This window comes from Excalfactoria chinensis, chromosome 1, assembly GCF_039878825.1.
Source record: "Excalfactoria chinensis isolate bCotChi1 chromosome 1, bCotChi1.hap2, whole genome shotgun sequence".
Taxonomy (NCBI): domain Eukaryota; kingdom Metazoa; phylum Chordata; class Aves; order Galliformes; family Phasianidae; genus Excalfactoria; species Excalfactoria chinensis.
The window spans coordinates 101,459,961-101,481,295 of NC_092825.1; the positions used below are offsets into that span (position 1 = coordinate 101,459,961).

Here is a 21,335-nt window from a genome sequence, read left to right on the forward strand (position 1 = left end):
CAAAAGTCATAAGGGTGAAAGAGAGGGCAAGTTTAGCTATTGCTTTTATTTATTTAGGTTTTGTGTCAGTCTGAGAAGAATGGATACCTGATATCCATAGTCTTTAAAGATGTATGTTTTGTAAAGAAAGGCACTATTACCAACACTTTTCAATCATTTCAGATCTTCTTTGAACACTAAAACTTGAAGCAAATCCATAAAAATCCCTCTAAGTAACTGTAGCTAAAGTGTACTGTGTATTTACAAAAGATGGAACCTCTCTTCCTTCTGCTGACGGAGTTATCTTTCACTTAACTGCAGTCACAGGCAGATGATGGAATGATGAATCCCAATCAAAACAGACATATCTCTCAGCAAAATGCATTTATTATCCTCGACATACCCTGAGTTACCTGGTTTTATTTTGATCACAGGGGCAATTTCTGAAGCGTCAATTATGATTCGTAAGTTGAAGAAAAGGTCACTACAGTGCCTTTGAAGCACCGCTACATGGGGATGACAGAAAAGCAAAGATTGAGTTTCATGCCTGCAAGTTTTACTTAAACAAATGGCCCCAGTTTGCCTACACACTTAGGTGCCTCTGTTAGTTTTCCCATAATTGTGAGGTCAGCAGTTAAATGAAATGGCAGATTCATCACTGATACAATCTTTGTCCAAGGTTTACAGTCCGTTAATTTGTGTGCTTTCAGGGCTTGGGGGCATCTTCCAGTAGCTTTTCTTTATCCTGAAGGGATTTGAGTATCCTTAACAGGGGACTAAATTAATCCTCACATTAAATGATAACAGAAATGTGGCCTTCACAAGTTGTCAATTTAGAATTAAAAATGAAATTGCTTTCTCAAGAGGCAGTAGGAACATGGAACACAAAAGTTCCACAGGAAAAAAAAAAAAAAAAAAAAAGATAATATGGTGTCTACAACATGAACAGAGAATTGACAGAAGAGTAAATGAATCTTCATGTCTGTTGATCATAAAGGTTTGAATTCACCTTATAAATGGCTGTTTTGGCATGTAAATTAAAAGTAATCTAAGGGTAAAAACGGGGCTGGGAAAATAATAGTAACTGAGAGAAACCTGTAAAACAAAGCAACACCAAGAAGCCTATAACTGTTAAGCAAATACACATTTTACTAATTAGCACTCATGAAGATGAGGTACAAATAGTCATTATTATGAAATGCTCCCGAACGACTATGTATCTAAAATTTCCCACTTCAGATTGAAAAGTCAAGATGCATTTTCTTCCTTGATTAAGAAGGCATTTTTTCTCATATCCACGATACTTTCTTTTTTCTTCAAACACAGGTGAAAAGAGTAGCAAATTACTGAAGACTTAGTTACTAGTAGACCAAGAAACTGCAAATTTCATATTCATACCAAAATAATTGTTATCAGATCTTAAAACTTCTCACAGGAAGTGATGGTTGTTCTGACTGATTTCTAAAGAACTGGAATGTGTTTCCTTACAAATACATTTTCAAAAATTCCTCACTCTCTCTTATTGAGATAGAGACACTTTAGATTCTTTGCTGCGTCGAAGCTGTTTTATAGACCTGTCCAATAATGAGGATACAAGCCAAATGACTGTGATAACTTAAGATAAACGCATTAAAAGTTTGCAACTCAGTTTCTGACTCTCCAAAGAGAACAAATAAAAATTACTTTTCCTCTCAGTAACACATACATTACTGAAGAAGAACATTTACTTCCACAAAATCCAGACTATTGCCATAAATTACTGTGTTTTGTGCTATAATCCAGATTATAACAAGGCGGACTTGTGGGTTCCTTGAACCTAGATTTCAGTACGGTAAAAAGTCATTTCAAGACTTGTTTCTGAAAATCTTTGCAAAGAGTTTTCCTTATTTATGGTAAGGTTGTCTATCTAGACTTCAGTAATGTTTTTGACATTGTCTCTCACAGCATTCTCCTGGAGAAACTGGCTGCTCATGGATCGGGTAGGTATATACTTTACTGGGTAAAAAATGGGGTGGGTAGCCAGGCCCAGAGAGTTGTGGTGAATGGAGTTAAATTCAGCCACAAGTGGTGACCCTCAGGGATCAGCGCTCGGGCCAGTTCTCCTTAATATCTTGATCAGTGATCCGGACAGGGAGATCGACTGCGTCCTCAGTAAGTTTGCAGATCACACCAAGTTAGGTGGAAGTGTTGATCTGCTTGAGGGTAGGAAGCATCTGCAGAGGAATCTGGAGAGCAAGGAGCAATGGGCTGACACCAACTGTCTGAGGATCAACAAAGCTAAGTAGAGAGTCCTGCACTTGGATCACAACAATCCCATGCAATGCAACCATAGCTAGAAAATTGCCTAGTGAAGAAGGACTGGATGCAACAGCCAGCTGGCAACAGCCAGCTGAATATCAGTCAGCAGCATGCCCAGGTGGCCAAGAAGGCCAACAGCAATCTGGCTTGTATCAGAAAAAGCAAGGCCAGCATGACTAGGGAAACATTTGTATCCCTGTACTCAGCTCTGATGAGGCCATACTTTGACTACTGCATTCAGTTTTGGGCCGCTCATCACAAGAAAGATGTTGAGTTGATGGAGCGCATCCGGAGAAGAGCAACAAGCTGGTATAAGGCCTAGAGTACAAGACTCACGAGGAATGGCTAAGGGAAATGGGCCTATTTACCCTGAAGAAAAAGAGGCTCAGGGGAGACCTCATTAATCTCTACAACTACCTCAAAGGAGTTTGTAGCAAGGCAAAGGTCAGCCTCTACTCCCAGGCAGCAAGCAACAGCACAAGAGGAAATAGCCTCAAGTTGCACTAGGAAAGGTTTAAGTTGGATATCAGTAGAAATTTCCTTACATAAAGGGCTTTGAAACACTGGAACAGGCTGCCCAGGGAAATAGCTAAATCACCACTCCTGGTGGAATTAAAAGATGTGTAGATGTAGTGGTACACTCAGCAGTGCTAGGTTAACTGTTGAATTTGATAACCTTAGAGGTCTTTTCCAACTTAAATGATTCTATAATGTGATGAGTAAAGAACTACATAAAGAAAAGCCCATCTCTATACGCCTTGACCCAGAACAAATCCTATTAAATCACAGGAACACTGCTAACCTTAAAAATACTTACAGTTTATTAATATTTACAAATGAAAACTGTAGATTTGCAATGTAAACACTTCAATTTAACTTATATTAAAAAAAAAAAAGCCTCGAGCATTTGACAAACAAAACACATTTGCTTTCCTTGAACTCAACGACAAACACAGTTAAGCCAGGTACAAACATTCATTTTACTCTGAGTGGGAAATTTTAAGTAGTAGCCCACAACTAATGTAATTTTAAAATCAACAGAATGGTAAAATGAATTAATGTGCCATAATTCTCATATTAATGCAGATTACCAAGCCATATCAGTGAAATACATGTACATAAATTTTGTTAGAAACACACACAAAAAAAAGCTTTATTACACCATGAGAAGAAGGTTTCTTTCAGCAATGAGAGGTTATGTAACGTTCCTCATAATCCTTTCTTCATCCAGGTCTTAGTAACTACTATCTGCTACCGCAGATTCCTTTTTCAGGAAGGAAAAACATTCTGTTTACTTCACTGATAGGAATATCCCTCAATGCTGGAATTGCTTCTTCTTGAAATTTCTTCTGTTGCTGTTTTTTAGCATAGTTATCTACAGGAAACAATGAAAACATTCTACATATTAAAGATTTATTTTTTTTTTTCCTGCTTTCAATAGATGTTACATAATGCAATACTGTATAAATGCAGCTACTAAGTGACACTGAAAAACCCATCTTGCTGAGTTATAATAAAATAGTAAATCAGAAACACTTTACATCAACATATGTTAAGAAGAAATCAACCCTGCCCTTCTGCTGGAACATCCACTGGGGACTGCACTTTGCTTAAGACGCTGTATGGCATCAAATCATAACTAGTCACAGATAAAAAGAGTAAACAAACCCTGCAGCGAGTTGCTCAGTCTGTAGCAATAGTATTTCATTTTAGGATTCTACTGAGATGCTGGCTACCCTTCCTTTATCTTAACTTCTTGTTCCCAGCTCCTGCTCCTATAACAGCATAAACATGTTCACAGGTGCATACTGAACAAAAAAAGTCACTGAGCATTTCTCTCAGGAGAAAACAAAGACGAGAAAAGCTGTTTTCCAAACAGAGCAAGACCCACATCCCACCCGCCATACAAACTCTTGGGCTGGTACTAAGTGAGAGGACAATATGAGAGATATGTACACATCCCTGGACAAATACCTAAGACCTGTTTCTCTAATGTAGTCTGCTTTGCTAATATGGTACACTTTACCAGCTGGAAATTACTGCTATAAAGTAACAAAGAAGCAGAAGTCAGGTTTTGGGGATCTTTTCCCTCTGGTCCTTAAGTATTTCCAAGAACTTTTCTATGTTAAAATATTTGAAAGCTTAATATTTGATTTATATTATGTCTACATATGTGTATTTACAGAAATTATCAGTTAAATATAAAAATTTTAGAAAAAAAACAAGAAATCCCCAACAACAACAACAAAAAAAAAAGATTACCTGTAATAGTATGCGTGGAGTTAAGTGGAGCTGTACTCATCATATTAATACCAAAAAGTAATACATAACCAATTCCTACAGCAACTAATAAATACGCTGGCAAAGCAACTGCCCAGTACCTGAGGAAAAAGATTTTAAAGTTCATATATTTTCTAGTAACAAATGTCTAATGATGTTCACAAACAGCTTTAATGTAGTGGCTATTTTATCTACTACAGGCTTTACCAACGGGCAAAGAAACAACACTTCTGGGTGTAGATCATGGTTTCCCCCAGGAAGATACCCAACTGCAAAAATCAGTGTAACTACTTTGGTATAAACCATCAAATAGATTCATTTACAGGAAGTTTTTATTTTTTATATTTACAGTTTAAAGGCTACTGTATGTTATTTGACAAACTCTCTGAAAGCAAAAATCCAAATTTATCATAAAACACCAAAATACCACCATCCCCCCCAAGACACAATGAGAAACAGTTTGAGGTTGATCTTAAGAAATAAAACTTGAGCTTACTTTTGAGGCCAGTATGTCAGTCCCAATGAGAAGAGCCAAGTCTCAGGGACGTACGCCCAGATAAGATACAGCACTGCACAGAAGAATTAAAAGAATCACAGCAGTTCAAACAATACCATTTTAGACTTCTTTCTTAATTTCTTAGAGCAATACTCTCATACTTGAACGTACTGAAACGACTTTGCTTTAGCAGAATTTAAACAAAAATAGCTCTACTAAAATATGGTAGAATACACCTCAGAAAAATCTTGTCCAGCATGGGGATAACATTTTGTAGCCACTTATACAATAACACTTCTGTATTTGCTTTAGCATTTTGTAAAATCACAGAATATTCCAAGTTGAAAAGAACCCTCAAGTATCATCAGTTTCTGAAAGTACTGCCCAAATGCTTCTTGAACACTGGAAGCACTTTCTGACTCCCCTACAAAGACAGCCTGAGAACTGGGGCTGTTCAGCCTGGAGAAGGCTCTGGGGAGACTGAAGAGTAGCCTTTCAGTCTCTGAAGGGGATCTGTAAGAAAGAAGGGGACAGATTCTTTAGGGTCTGTTGTGATGGGACAACGGGATATGGTTTCAAACTAAAAGAGGGGAGATTTAGATTGGTTATAAGGAAGAAGTTTGTTACAAAAAGGGTAGTGAAGCACTGGCACAGGCTTCTCAGAGATGTGGTGGTTGCCCCATATCTGCAGACACTCAAGATCAGGCTGGAGAATGTTCTGAGCACCTGATGGAGCTGTGGGTGTCCCTGATCAGACAACCTTTAAGGGTTCCTTCCAACTCAAACAAGCCTATGATACCCACTTGTATGGGAAATTGGAAATCACAGCCTGAACCTCTGATTAATCAGCTGAGGCAAGTGTCAGGTCAGCTGTGGGAGCACAGGTGAGAGTAATTTAGCTGTGCTCCCGGAAGGGATGGTGCTTGACTCCACCTCCTCTAGACCTCATTTAAGGGCTGACCACCACTCCCTGGTGGAGATTGCCTCAGCATTTCTCAGCAATGGCATTCACATCGGTGAGTTTTTCCTCATAAATGTCTGTTACCATCTTTATATCATTCTACCATACACCCACTACTCCTCTCCGCAATGGTTACTAAGCAGTGGCAATATACACAATTCAGATGCAAGATTTACTAAAACTAGATTGCAGAGAGTTTTAAACTAGGTTTTATCAATGCTATTATTGCTACTACAAAAGACAGCATAAAATAAAACACATTAGAATCACAGATGGTAATGTATCAACCCACAGGCCTGAGAAGTAATGCTGACTCCTCCACTGTACCTCCTTACAGCGGGCAGTTCAACACTAACATCACCTTTATGAGATGGTTTTGTTAGAATGACATTTGTCCCATAAGCAAAGTAACAGATTCCAGTAGCCAACATACTTACTAAAGCCAAACCAAGATCCCAAAAACAGAGCAAATCCGTATATTGCCCTTTCAGGCAGCGGGGCTGGAGAGTTCTCCACCATACTCGCTGCTCCTTCCCTCTAACTCAGGGAAGAAACAAAACAACAACGGTAAGATGAGGTCAGAAGGCTCCCTCAGAGCTGTGTTACGAGCAAGGGACTACCCCAAGCACCGCTGCCATAAGGACGGCCACTGTGAAGAGGACACCGCCGCCATCACACACACACCTGGCCGGCAACACGGGACGGCCCTGCACGGCCTGAGTGACCGCGGCAATACAGCCCTCCCCTTCCCAAGCCGGAAGGCGCAGGAGGAGCAACACCCAGCCTCACTCCTCACCCTGGATATCGCGAGTCTACTGGGTCGCCTCCGCTCATGCGCAGTCAGAGACAGGCAGCGCTCCATCGCGGGCAGGCAAGGAGTAGCCCGAGGGTTTTTCGGAGCATTGAGCGTCAGAGCTGAGCTGAGGGCGGGTGGGTGCTCGGTCGGTTGGTTCTGGTGAGGGCTGGTGAGCGGTTAGAGCGGCCGGTGCGACCCTTCCATCCCTGCCTCGTTCCTATGCCTCTTTCCTTGCAGCAGGAGGGAAGGGCGATCTCCATCTCTCCGCAGCCCCCGGCTGGCTGTCGCCTGGGGTGGGAGCCGGCGCTGTGGGGCCGGGCTGCGACACGTCAGTCGGAGCCGCGGGGCTTCCGGGTGGCGGCTGTCAGAGGAGCTGCCGGGCGGCTGCGGGGTTCCGCGTTCGGGTTGTGCGTAGTGCCGCACCGCGGGGCGCCGGGCTGGGTGGTACGAGGGGCTCGGAGCGCTGCGCTGAGTTAGCGTTGAAAGCCACAGCCTGAAGGATGTGACGCGTAGAAATAACACAGCTCTTCTGTGAAACTCTTGTAGGGATCTGGATAAGTCCTCTTAACCATGGATTGTTTGCTTCTTGGCTCGCTTCTCACCGTATTTCTTTTAATCGTTATCTTTCAGGATCGCGAATCATGGGTGAAGCTTTGTCTGAATCTGAGTTTGCGGCCTTGGCTTTCAGTGCTGGTTATAAGTCCTGCTGTGAATTGGTGAGTGGGTTTGCAATTCCATCGGGATTTCATAAAATCATAGAGTGGCTTAGGTTGGAGGGGAGCTCAAAGCCCACCCACCCCAACCCCAGCTGTGGGCAGGGCTGCCCCCCACCAGCTCAGGCTGCCCAGGGCCCCTTCCAACCAGGCCTTGAGTGTCTCCAGGGATGGGGCACCACAGCTTCTATGAGCAGCTGTGCCAGCGCATCACTGTCCTCTGGGGAAAGAATTTCCTCCTAACATCTAACCTAATTTTCCCCCTTTTAGTTTAAAGCCATTCCCCCTTGTCCTAATACTACATTATTACCAGTTAGTCTTCCTCCTATTTATAAGCTCCCTTCAATTACATACTGGAAGGTCACAATTAGGTCTCCCTCAAGCAAAGATTTCTTGTGCTACTCTGTATACCGCTCTCTTGCAGAAATAGCAAATCCGGGTAGGGCAACAGAGACAGTATATCCTCTATTAGGCATTTATTGAATGCATATACAATTGATGTAAGACCAGACAATGATGGGTGGGTTGTAATGACTGCTTAACAAATCCCTTGGTTGTGTATGCAGGCCATGTATGGGATGACAGATGTGAGTGTCTCTTTAATCACAAAACATTCACAACTGTCACAACAGTTAGTGTGAGTTCAGGATTGTGAATTGGCTGTATAGTGCTCACCTATTCTTTCTTTTTATACGTATATATATTTTTTCTATTTTTTTCTTTTTTTGCCCAATATGGCTTCTGCTTATTTAGTTCTTTATTTTATTTTTTGAACTGTAGCATGTTTCTCTTAGAATATTTCCACAAATGCTTTCTGTGACTCTTATTTCCCAGTTCTTGCTGTGCTTAAGGAACCTCCAGAACACTGAGGCAGCTAATCGTTTTGCTGCTTTTGTTCATGGGTTATTTATCTGAAGCGTTATTGCTGCCAGTTACAAACTAGCTGGGCCACAATTCTTTATCTTGCAGAGAAATAACAAGTATGGATTAAGTGACTTTCTGACTTGTAAAGCTGTATCAGGTTTAGGGCTTAGGAAAAGCTCACCAGGACATTCTCAGTCATCGTTCAAGATTAATTGATTTTGAAGTACCAGTTAATTTTTTTCCTCTCTGTGTTGGTGCCCTGGTCTGGTGAGTGTGTTGACACTGCAATAACTTATTTTTAAGTGTAAGCCTTGACTTATGTGTAGCACAGTAGCAGTTCAGGATTATTAGGTTGGGCAAAACTGTGTGATTCCTTGTCATCACCTCAGGTCAAGTTTGTAAGTCATCATTGGGCCACATGTTTGTGTTTCTGTGAGATCTGCTGTTGAAACAATAAAGGGCTTTGAAAAGAACTTTCTGAATGACATGGTTCATATTTACAGACTTTTCTCCGGTTGTTTTCAGGGATAGGTATGTGCTTCTTTGATATGATAATGTTGCTGTGTGGGGGCATAATACAAACGGTATGCATCAAATGGCACACACAGTGTTTATTAAAATAACAGACTTCTTAGAAATTGGTAAAAGAGAAGAAAGTAACTTATTTCTCAGCTTGAGAGGCTTCTCTGGAGCACTGTGCTTTAAACCCATTAAAGTATGTTGTTTAAACTGTTAAAAAGTTTTTGTCCATCCCTAATGATTAATCTGTAGGTATGCCTTTCAGCATATGGTTATGTAGATACACTTTTTATTTTCCATAAGAGTGCAGTTGACTAGACTGTTGTGTTAGCTAACTAATAAAAATGCATTTTGTTGTTGTTGTTTGTTTGCTTACTGGCTTGCTTTTTGGCTTTGCTAAAGGTGAATTAGAAAGAGTTGATATGAAGGGGTCTGTCAGAGGGATTTGCTAGTGCAAAAATATTACAGATTGTAAGTTTCCTTGTTTTCTCCCAGAAGACAGATGGCAGAATTCCAGAAATGGAGCAGATTAGGAACATTAGTATTGTTTTTTTCTTTGTGAAATGCAGTGCAGGGGGAGGGAAGGCTGTGGGAGTTCACCCATCTCCAATTGGACATAAAAGAGATTGAGATGTCTTCACATTAAGTGAATTTCATTAAGATTTTATTACAAGTTTCTGTTCAGTACAAGTAGGTACGCAAAAATTGTTTTCCTGGCTATGTTATCTACATTAGTATTTCAGTTAACTACTAAGAAATTAGAGTTAATAATGCCTTACTAAATTTTAGTTAGTTACTGATTGATTTAGTTGATGTGTGTGCATTAGTATTTTAGTTTGACTCGGGATGCTTTTGAAGCAGATATCCCAGCTGTCCCTGTCTTCTGTGCTTCAGCTTTCATTGTGAAGATGTATAGGAGTGTGCTTGTGGGATTCGCTGAGAGTGAGGCTAATCTGTAAGATGCTTTTAGGAGCATAGGTGTTGCAGAAAGGAACCAGGCAAGACTCGAACTTGTGGGTACTCTAGGGTTGATTTTATTAACAAGCTCAGTGCAACAAACATACAGAGCTTGGATCACTCCTAGTGAATGACATCAAGCTTTACAAAGGTCCTATATTTATATGATCAGAAAAACATTACACCACTTATGTTATCCATTCTCGAGACTAATTAACTTATCTTCAGTTCTTCTTTCCAAAACGCTGTGTTTCATCTTAGGTCCTTAGCTTGTGCCAGACTTCATGCTTCACGTGTTATTCTTCTTTTGAACTTATCCAAAAATTCATTATCTTCTTTCATCCGAGCTATCCGTGCTAGACCGATTCCGAGCTAGACCAGTCCGTTCCATTTGTCTCATGGTTAAACTATACATTCATCAACTTATTAACTACTAAACAACAATGTCAGCACTATTATTGTCTATCTCTACTGTTTATAATCTCACAATAGTCTAACACCCCTACATGGGTCATGGTTCTGGGCTGTACAGGGGATACATGAGTAGCATATTGGTTGAGAACTTTACTATTTTCCCTATCAATAGGTAATGTGCATTAGCCATGAATGGGTGTGCTGTCTGTGGGACTAGACTTGAAAAAGTGCAAACTAAAACAACCCCTTGAGAAGTGTGTAATGTAAAAGTAGGCTCCTCAGTACCAAATGATTTGCTTCATAGATTTGTTTCCTTTTTGATCATGCTACTTATGAAGATATAAAATCATAGAATCCTTAGAGTTGGAAGGGGCCTTTGAGGGCCATCTAGTCCAGCTCCTTGCAGTAAACAGAGATATGCCAGCTAGGTTAGGTTGCCACCATAGCCACAGATCATCCTCGCTACTGATCCTCTGTATCAGTGCTTTGAAAGCAAGAGTGTATTGAGAAAAGAAATTGGTGAGAGAGCTTAAAAATTGCCTCTATTCCTCCACTTCTTCTAATGTAAAGATTATGTTTTGGTTTAATACTTCAAAACTCCTTAAGGAACGTATTTGCGAGATATGCAGTGTTAAGAAATAACATATTTATTTTTAGGGTCATGGAGTATTTGTACAACGTTCTCCACATAAACCTAAAACTGGTAAGTAAACTAAATTAATACAATATAACTTTCTTAAGCAGTGTCTGTGCTGTGCTTGCATCTTTCATTTGCTGATTCACTTTTTTCCCCTCCTTTCGTCTGAGTAAGCTAAAATCATTTCGTCTCTGATCAGAAGCATTCTTATGTTTAATTAATGCTGAAGGGATTCTCATCTTACTCTGCTGATGCAGTATACTACTATGCATTTGTGAGATCAGTGTGAGTACGCAGTAATACTGACGTAAATTCAGGTGGTTAATACTACAAGTATGGGAAGGTAAGATTGATGCTTATTACCTATGCTTTAATTGTAACTGTATCTTAGCTGTCTAGATCTAAAGACACGTTCAAATGGTTCTTAATGACTGCAAAACTATTTACCTATAATCCTTAATAATCATTTTTTGGACAGTTGCAGAGAAGCAGATGGCTTTAGAGTATGCTAAATTATTAAATCTGGATTCACTACAGAAATGATAACATTTAATATGTAGGATTTCAGGTTTAACTACCAGTCTCACTGTGTGAGATGAATTTTTGCATTTATTCCAACTCAGATTGGAACTTCTGCTCTGGGATTACTTGATGCCACCTCGGTGGTCTAATCGGGATCCTTACCTTTTAAAGACAGCGTTATATTTTTTGGAAGAGCCATATATCACATCTGTAATGAACCCTAGAGAAAAAAGATTGTTTCTGATTATTTTTTTTTCTTTTTGTGCTATGTTGCTACATGCCACAATACATTAAATTTGTCATGGAAAATAATTAAATGGGTACAGCTACAAGAGGCTCATATTGTACCTTGGAAATAGTATCTCTTTTAGCCATTAAGCAGCTCACAACCCTTGTTAGGCTCCTTGTTAAAAGCAGGAAGCATTTATTCATTTATACATTTATGTTAATACTATTCAGAACATAGTGAAAGAATGTAAGGTCTGACAGCAGGTCTGTATGCTTACTTCCATATAAATTCCCTCCTTCAGTTTAGAAAAATAAACAGAAACCTCAGTTTATCAGGTATGTTGGGAGTTTCAAATTGTCTTTTTCTGATTAAACAGTACATAAGAATGCATCATGGAAATAACTGGTCATTTTGAATGTGTAGTTGGACTTTGATTACTTCCAATGCTTGAATTGTATAGTCTAGTTCTTAACTGTTTTCTTAAAGATGTTGACCCCTGTGAAGTGTGGTGCCGTCAGCCGGTTGACAAACTGAGAGAATATTGCAACATTATTAAAATACGCATCTTTTGGCCTCTTCTCTTCCAAAGTGAAAGTAATTATTTGGTAGCTGACTGGGGGTAAGTTCTCACAATGATTCATCAGCCTTTGCATTTCTTTTCATCATCTGAGAAGGATAACAGATGTGACAGTTGTGCTCTCAGTAATGGTAAACCAATCTGCAGGAGTGTTTTTACGGTGAGCTGTGTTACTTAGTTCTTGGAAATGTGATGACACTGTTAAGAATGGGTTTCTGAAGTTTGGAATCCATGCGGGTATTTAAGTGCTTAAATGGGTATCTCCTGTTTGAAAGGTACCAAAGTCTTTGCGTCTTTTTGTTTTTCCCCCTTCTGAAATGCTTGATTTGAGTTAGTTAGTAGCCACGTTCTTGCTTAGATCTAATCACTGTAACTATTAGTAGATAAGACCGTGTTGAACAGTGTTATTTTTCTAATTGGTAACTTTTTTTGCAGCAGTTTACAGATTTTAGACTGGAATTGGAAGAAACTCTGTGATTTAGTGCTTGTGGAAGACCTTGTTGATTTGACTAAAAAAGTGGTTGTAAGTATTATAACTCAATACTGTGTTTTACTTTAGACATTTCCTTTTTACTGGAGTGAATAAATCAATAGTCAAGGTACAGATTTCTAGAAATTTAGTTTCAGATCATAGATTTTCTTATAGTTGGAAGAGTTTTTATTAAGTACTTGCAGAGTCTTATAGTATGTTTGACTGGGGCCCTTGTAAATTGCTACGAGAGTCACATGCGTGAAAAAGAAATGGCACCTTATCCTGATGAGTAAGTTGAACGGGTTTGGGGGTTTTTTTTTGGTCAAATTGTTTCCTTGCTCAACAGATTATTCTAACATAGATACTGTTGTTGACTTCATGCATTGACAGTGCGGAGGGGAGAATGACGTGAACGTTTTCAGCAGCGGAAGGAAAGATAGTAGACTTTTAGAATTTAAGTATGACATTAAAAATACATATACATATTCATTTACCGAAGTTCTGTGTTGAACTCTTGAGTGTGCTTTTCTGTCCACCTTACTGTTACATTATTAGGTACTCATCTGGTGGATTCATGCTTATGCTCTTGGTGCCACTCCCCCCTTCAGGCTCTCTGTTTTCACCTTCTCATACTTCAGGATGTCCCTGCAGTTATTCCACTTCGCCTGATGTGATGAGTTCTTTGTGCTGTTTCCCTCCATGGGAGCCTCTCAGTCTTTATATGAGGAGCTCCGTGTGTATTCCCATTCCCATTGACCCATACTTTGCTGATCTTAATTGTTCAGCCTTTATCTTCTTGTAAAAGACAGTATATCCAGTATCCAGATCTCAGGAGAGGAAGTGCTGTTGTTTTGGATATTTTTCATGTGACGTGCCAGCTGGTACTTTGTGTAAATAACTGCAGGAGTGGCTAAAGCAGTTGGCTGTCCTAACCAGACATCGTAGCATCTTCACTATTCATTTATCTTTCAACAACAATAGTTGGGGATTAGCTACTGAATACAAAAATATTTCTTGAACGTTGAAATGGACCAGAGCAGTTATCCAAATGGCACTGTATTGACGCAGAATAGAAAATGTTATTGAGTTGAACCTGAGCAGACAGCAACTAAAATTAACAGATGTTAACTTTTTCTTATTTTTCTTCAAATCTCTCTGCTAGAACGTGCCGCATTTTATTGGGGGCATACTGAGAATTGGCAGCAGGTTAGAAAATGTAAGTTTCTTGAATTTTTTTTACTTGAAGTGCTCTTTTATGTGTGAATACAAACAAAATATTTGTACAAGTATCCAAAATATTAAAATAATTACTTACATATACAGATCTGTATGTTGATACATCCCACTTGTTGCAACGCTGAGCCACAAAATAAAGTGTCTGTGTGACAGGAGGTCTGAAATAAATACTGTCTGTGTAAGAAGATCGTAATGGGTGGGAATTCTGAGGGTGGCTTGTATGTCCTACTGCTGATGTTGTTTGCTTGTCCTCTTTTTGTGCTGGTGTTTGTGTATTACACTAAAAATCTTGGAATAGGCCAGTGGGGAAGAAAAACACTTTGCATATAATGACAAGGAATTGTTAGTATAACTGAAACCTTCCAGAATGGGTTATTACAGACAAAGGATGAAAACAAAGAAAAGTAAATGGAGGAACTCTTGAGATAGTAATAATACAATTAAAATTACTGATAAATATGTTTCCTAGTCTCCGACCCTACTTGAGGTGTTATGCTTAGCATTTACAGCTCCTTGGAGACTTACAGTCAATGGCTTCAATTTACAGTGGGGAGAATAAGCATTGCTTCTTAAGAGTTTGTTGTGATGATTACTGTTGATGTTCTTTCTAATTCTAGAATTGACTTGCTTTTGTTTTTTATGTTTGATAATACACTTTTGTGCCTTGCTTGCTATTGTCATTGGTATGCATGTTCAAGTTGCTTCTGATTTTCTTATACTTCCTGTGTTTTATGTATGCTACATACATTTTGCCCCAATTTTGTCCATTTCTATGTTTGGATATTTGTTTCTTTTTGTTTGCTTACTGTTTCTATAATGAGTGTTTACCAGTTGCTTATTGCTACTGGGTCTTTGAAGTCAGCTTGTGATATCTTTCCTATGTTTGTACTCTTCTCAACTATTTCATGTCTCCAGTTATTGAGTCATTTTCTCTATTATATTTGTCTTTTATTTTTACATTTCTTAATATTGCATCATTATGTTAACCATAGCAGTAGCAAGTCACATAACTACTGTCTGTATATAAACTATTGTTGTACTGTGCAAAAGTGAGCCAAGTGAATCATAGCCACCTGGTCAAAAGAGATTTCTGTTAGAGATGCAAGTAAGTAGTAAACCTGGCAGTTGCAGTCCTTTGGCCTATTAGCAGTCTACACAGGCTGGATAGCAGGGCTGCAGCCAATGGATGAGGTTCAACAATACCAAGTGCCAGATTCTGCACTTTGGCCACAGCACCCCCAGGCAATGCTGCAGGCATGGGGCAGATTGGATGGAATACTGAATAGAGGAAACCAACCTGGGTGTATTGGTTGATGCTTGACTGAACTTGAGCCAGCAGCTTGCCCAAATAAACAAGAAGGCATCCTGGCTTTATCAGAACTAGCGTTGACAGCAGGAGCAGGAAGTCATCATCCATCCTGAGGAGGCCGCACCTTGAGTGCTATGTCCGGTTTTGGGCCCCTCAGTGCAAGAAAGACTTTGAACCCTGGAGTGTGTTCAGAGAAGGGCAACATATCTGGTGAGGGGTCTGGAGCACAGGCCTTATGAGGAGAGGATGAAGGAGCTGGGGTGGTTCTGTCTGGAGAAGAGGAGGCTCAGGGGAGGCCTGATTGCTTTCAATAACTACCTGAAGGGAGGTTGTAGTGAGCTGGGGGTCAGCCTCTTCTCTCGTGTAACTGGTGATAGGACTAGAGGGAATTGTTCCAAGCTGCGGCAGGGGAGGTTCAGGCTGGACATTGGACTAGATGATCTTGTAGGTCCTTTCCAACTTTGTGATTCTATGATTCTATGAAATACTACTATGATTCTATGTATGATGAGGCTTCAGAGCTATAGATAAGACTATACTTGATTACTGAAATGATAAAAACCTTCAGAACCTCTCTTTTTTGGAGGCAGATGGGAAATATTCCAAGAGATTCTCATACAGTGGTACTGATTGAGTCTGAAAGACTGTGAATGATTGACTAAGGTTGTGTTATGGGAGCACGTTGATCCATCTTCATGATCAAAGTCAGCATTTGGTAGAGCTATGCTTGTTAATTTTTTCATTTTCTTTCATTTTCTCTGACTGTTCTTCATTTCTCTATGCTTCTCACTTTTACTCTTCAGCTCCTAGTTTCTGCTGTGTTTTGTGGTTTAACTGGAAAAAAGAAAAAAAGAAGTTTCTAAATCAAATTTTATGATTTGAATGGCTTTCCTGCCTCCTGTTGAAAATATGTCTGTCTGCCTTTTGTGAATATGCGTTTGAATTACCTGGATATTTATATTTGTGAACTATCACCTGTTTGAAAGGCTAACAAATTGGGATCAAGTGCCTCAAGTGGGTGCTACACAAGAACTGTTTTTTATACTTTCGCTATTGCCAATGAACTCTTGGTTTATCTGGTGTGTTGGGTTTTATTTATTTATTTATTTAGGACTTTGTATAAAGTTACTGTTTTGTTTGTTGATTTCCCCCCCCCCCCTTTTGTTCAATTGAACTAGGGTTTCTTCGATGTTAGGGATGCACTTGATTGGATCAGATGTACAGGTGATATCAATATTCTGCAGAAGCTGGAAAAACTTGGTGATTTTGGTTGGCTCTACCTTGAAACTTTCTTTGGTGAATGTAAGTATGAACTCTTGTGAAGAAACAGTCATGTGGAAAGTCACCTGTGCTCAGATTATGGAATAGTAATGCTATATTAGCTTGAAAGTGTCTGTAAGAGTGACTGGAAAAAGTGTTGTTACTGTTTTGCTTTTTTTTGTTTATTTAAGTCAGTTCTTCCTTGAGTTTCTGCACATTGCCATGTTCACAGTGCACACACTCTTTCTGAACAGGTGTTCAGAATGATTCCTGAGTTTGGAGTCCTTTGTGAACTGTGTGCCTGTTGGCTCTCAATCTTTAATGTAGGGATGGAATGTGACTGTAATATGAATAGGGTTTTATTGTTAAAAGTTTGACAGAGGATTTTGTCTGTATTCTGATGTTGGACATTCGTCTTTCAAAATTCAGCTTACACAGCTCATGAACATTACCATAGGCTATTAACACTAGCAGTAGAACTTCAGTTGAAATGGCAGAAGATGCCAGGCCTATGCTTTTTCTTGCCTGTTGGGCAGCTTGTATTCTGCTCTTAATTTTTGCATATATACACTCTAATTTAGCTACTACCATAAATAAGTGACTGGTGGGAACTGGACTTGCATGTAACCAGAAAATCTTTTTATAGTTAAGTACCAAAGTCCCAACTTTATCAAAATGAAACAAAATTTCAATCGATTGCTTGCAAGAGGGCAAATCCGTAAAGGTTTTACGGCTTGCAAGGTATTTTAAATGGTACCTTTGTTTCAAGAGTTTCTGTCACATCATTTGTTTCTATCATTTGTTTGCTATGTCAAATTTTGCTTCCGCCCATACAAGGTATCACAATTCTTAGCAGAAACTAAACTCTACTTTTTGTCTTGATTAATTTATCTTACGTTGCGTTTTTCTGATTTTTGTCTACAGGCAAACATTATATTACTAAAGTTGCTTTGGAAGATTGTAATCTAGTTGAAGAATTTAAAGCTGTCACCTGTGAAAACTGTAGGAAGGTAAGAGACTGTATCAGGGTGTTTGTCATTTTTGTGTGTTGCGGGGTATTTTTGGCCATAAAAAAATGGCCAAGTGATCAAAGATTCAAGTTTCAAAAGTTTAAGTGAGTAATTATCCAGACATAAATGATTTAATTGAGAGATCCTGACTTAATAAACAGAACATTGGTTGTTTTATGTTGCCGTTGTACATTGGAGCTGTCTACTACCAGATGTTTTCTTTACTGCACGTTGCAACTGAGAGTTTAATTACAGTGGTTTCTGAATTGTTTTTTAATTTCACAGAAGAGTGAATCTATGAAACAGAAAGGAAATGAGGAGTTCTCCCAGGGAAAAATTGATCATGCTATAGTATCGTATACTAAAGCCATAGAGTTTTGGTAAGAGCTGGTTAACTAGATTGTGTTGTGTCATATGAACTGAGCTTACTGGGATCTGTCATGAGTTTGTTTAGTTTTGCATGGGCCGCTAGAAGCCAAATGATGTCTAACTAAAACAAAAAAAAAAAGGTGTTAAACAACCTTTTCCATTTCTTCATACTAGTGGTTGCTCTTTTTCTTTCCGAGAGATTCTGTTAGGTTTGGAGCTGATCTAAGGTGACTAAATAATAAGTACAGTAATTCTGAATTTGATATATATATATATTTTTTAATTTGGTCCATAGTTTTATAACCATGCGGTTGATGGGATTAGCATTTTGCTGTTGTCTTTCTTCAGATTTTGTCCCACAGTACATAGTGTCATATCTCAATGCTAAATTCAAGCTGATTTCAGCCTTCCTGGACATTATTTTCTTTCTCCTTCTTCCCTGACTGAGCTGACTTTCATCTGCTTCATCATCACACTTCTACCTCAGCTAGCTACATCCTTTTCCTTTTGTTTCATGTGGTCACTGGATTACATACACAGTTCACTCTTCTGTAGATACTTTGGCAGCAGTGCTTTAATTCTTTAGAACTGCTGTTTGATCGTCCCAGTCAGACAGATGATGATGAAACAGTTCTAGAACCGGTGATCCAAAAGTGTTTGTGAAATGTTTGGTTTAATTGGAAGTTAAGAACTGCAGAACAAAAGAAAAAGTGATGTATGTGACAGTCAAGCTAGCTTTTTCCATGATTTTCCCTAGGCAAAGCAGAGATGGGAGGGAGTGTACTATCTGCATCTTTGGATGGCTTGAGTTGTGTTTTGATGTATCTGTTGCAACAAAGTATTGGGGGCAGAATCTAAATCTTTCTTCTTTTTTCACTTTACTAATCTTAGTTGCTACATAACTAAAACTATAATGTTAGTGACTTGTAAGTTGCTGAGACTATTGAAGGAAACTTGTATATAGTTGTTTGCAGTGTTTGTGCTGTGGTGTTTGCAGACAGTTATTGGGAGAACTTTTCCTTAAGTTTTCTGAAATATATTTATTAAAAAAAAAAATAATTATAATAAAATAAAAATAAAAATAAATAAAAATATATATTTATTACAAACTTTTTGATTTTTTTTTCTTAAGTCCTGCAAACCATCTTCTGTATGGAAACCGAGCTCTTTGTTTAATTCTCACGAAGCAGTACAAGTAAGTAACTCTTATTTATGATCTGAAATATTGTGGTCTCCTATAAGTGCAAATTGACACTGAACAAAGAAAGTATTTAAAAAACTGAAGTGTATTATTGTAATTGTGGTGTCACTACCTCAGGAAGTTGATAATAAGAGTAAAGAGTAATGTTAGCTCTATTCGCTGGTAGTATGTAATGCTATTTAAAGTTTGGAATGGTGAGGAGGTTACATGACTAGGAAAATAAAAGTCCTTGGTATCATTGAGCACTGTGATTTATGAAACCTTTTAGAGAAGAGTGTGTTTCTGGGATTATTGTTCATTAAGCCAGATATTAAGCCAAAAATCTTGTTTGTGACCAAAGTGGATGTATGTTTTTTTTTATACATTTTATTGTTAGTAAAACTGAAGTTTTAAGGGTCTGATTATCATTAATCCACACCTAATTGTTGCAAGAAAAAGAAGTAATAATAGAATTAAAAACTGACATCCATACAGTTCATAGTTTCTGCCCATTTTCCTGGTTCTGTGCTCAACCCTCTGCACATTACATTTGATTTTTACTATGCATGATACTTTTAATGGATATTAGATACTTATTTGTTATTCTCGAAGTCCTATTTGTCCACATCTGGTGTGTCTTTACGTGACCATTGGTGAGTAGCTAATAGCAATGAGGTCTCCAGTGCCAAGCCACTGACTTTGTTTTTTTCTACTTCACCTGAAGTAGTCTTCTCAGATAATTTCAGTCATCTCCTTCCTTAAGAATTCCCAGTTATGTTAATTCTCTCTGGCCTTTTTGCAGGTGAATGAACTGTTCTTTTATTAATTTATTGCAATGCTATGTACACTGAAGCCCTTGTCTGTAGATTTTCTTGAAGTCTGAATAATAAATATCTCTTCTTTTTTTCTTCCTTTTCTCTAAGGAGAGCCCTTGCTGATGGAAAAAGGGCCACTATTTTAAAGCCTAATTGGCCAAAGGTTGGTTTCATACATGTTTCAAAATTGTCTTTTGCTGGTGTCGTAAATCAACGTAGGATCTCAGTGTCTGAATCACACAGATAGGAAGTGTTCATATCTGCATGAGTAGAGTGTCTGGGAGTGCCTGCTTCAGTCAGACAAGCACGTAGCTTTCTTGCATATTTATGTAAAAAATGTTATTTTGGTGCTTTGCATACATGATGTTCTGCACGTGTGAAGAAGAAAACGCGTATTACTTCATAATGCATAGCTGCGTTATCATAGTGCTTTAAAAAATGTTCATGTAGTCCATAGAGTAATGAAAAGCGTGTTTAATGAGCAAAATGTATTTCCTTCTATTCTTGGACTAAAGGAGATTAAAGAAGGGGTAGGTACAGAATTGCAAATCAATGGTTGAAATTGAGAGGAAAAAACAAAACATTTTCTCTGAAGCCAGAGGCTAGATTCTGCTTCTGATGAATTAGTTTCTGTTTCAGTGTGCTGAGTAGTTGAAAACTTTGGTTATCTGCGGGTGCAATAGATATTTTAGTGTGCAGTTTTTACTTCATACTGTCCAGTGCATGTCAACTGTTTTAAGTATAGAGTATTTCCTTATTTGAGTGAATGAACACTTAAACTGATATCCACATAGGGTCATTACCACTTCTGTAAGGCGCTGTCATTACTGGGGGAACATGAACTGGCTTTAGAAGCTAATGAGAGAGCTCAGGAACTGTGCAAGAATATTCTTGATGGACTTAAGGATCTTATTCAACAAAATGACAAGTTAAAGAAGACATTGGAAGAAATCAAGGGTAACCTTTTCTGATTTCAAGATTTGCCTTGAAAAAAGGTAATCTCATTTGTTGGTAACTTTCCCTCAAAAACAGCTAATTTTTTTACCTTCCTATAAAATTTTCTATAGGTACTAAAGAATATAAGCAGAAACCAAAGAATTTGCTTCTTGAGAAAAAGTAAGCAACTGCTAAATTTGCTATTTTTTTTCTTAATTAACAATGCTTAGCATAAGATTTAAGTAACATATGTCATAGATGTTTACTGATATATTACAGTTTAAGAAATAAAAATGAAAGAAATAAGACTACCAGAACTGCAGCCAGAATGTGGCCTAGTAGTAAAGAGGACTTCTAGGTTCTAAATAAGCTATCTTCTGATGCTTTCTAGTTCCAAGTGGTCTCCTTCAGTGTATTAAGTTCTAGGAAATGAACTGTGGCAATGCTAAAAAATAATGTGAATCCCAGTAAATAGGAACTTGGTTTTGTCGCATCTGTTTTAATCT

General features: G+C 38.5%; 2 protein-coding genes across 9 annotated transcripts in view; one reads left to right on the plus strand and one right to left on the minus strand.

Annotated features, from left to right (window-relative positions):
* Positions 1-1,105: 1,105 nt before the first annotated feature.
* On the minus strand, positions 1,106-7,093 carry PIGP (phosphatidylinositol glycan anchor biosynthesis class P). 2 transcript variants are annotated; one of them, XM_072329300.1, is made up of 5 exons: positions 6,699-6,786; positions 6,452-6,551; positions 5,054-5,126; positions 4,540-4,658; positions 1,106-3,652 (listed from the first exon to the last, which is right to left on the minus strand). In XM_072329300.1, exons 2-5 carry the CDS (start codon positions 6,531-6,533, stop codon positions 3,522-3,524), a joined length of 405 nt encoding a protein of 134 aa, XP_072185401.1. In that variant the 5' UTR covers positions 6,534-6,551; positions 6,699-6,786; the 3' UTR covers positions 1,106-3,521. The 2 variants fall into 2 exon arrangements, with proteins under 2 accessions (XP_072185401.1, XP_072185391.1); XM_072329290.1 differs by lacking the exon at positions 6,452-6,551 and having other exon boundaries at positions 6,699-7,093.
* TTC3 (tetratricopeptide repeat domain 3) overlaps positions 6,826-21,335 on the plus strand; it is a 55,565-nt gene continuing 41,055 nt past the window's right edge. For 3 of the 7 annotated variants that reach the window (XR_011902848.1, XM_072329230.1, XM_072329264.1), the window contains exons 1-13: positions 6,826-6,944; positions 7,441-7,526; positions 10,935-10,980; positions 12,152-12,284; positions 12,678-12,765; positions 13,877-13,930; positions 16,438-16,561; positions 17,444-17,529; positions 17,815-17,909; positions 19,031-19,093; positions 20,002-20,056; positions 20,688-20,850; positions 20,961-21,009. Coding sequence is in view for 6 of the 7 variants with exons in the window: in XM_072329230.1 (XP_072185331.1) it covers positions 7,452-7,526; positions 10,935-10,980; positions 12,152-12,284; positions 12,678-12,765; positions 13,877-13,930; positions 16,438-16,561; positions 17,444-17,529; positions 17,815-17,909; positions 19,031-19,093; positions 20,002-20,056; positions 20,688-20,850; positions 20,961-21,009 (1,031 nt within the window). In the remaining variant the exon portion in view is untranslated. Of the gene's footprint in view, positions 6,945-7,141; positions 7,353-7,440; positions 7,527-10,934; positions 10,981-12,151; positions 12,285-12,677; positions 12,766-13,876; positions 13,931-16,437; positions 16,562-17,443; positions 17,530-17,814; positions 17,910-19,030; positions 19,094-20,001; positions 20,057-20,687; positions 20,851-20,960; positions 21,010-21,335 lie in introns of those variants that run through there. The other 4 variants (XM_072329255.1, XM_072329238.1, XM_072329247.1 and 1 more) reach the window with 4 other exon arrangements.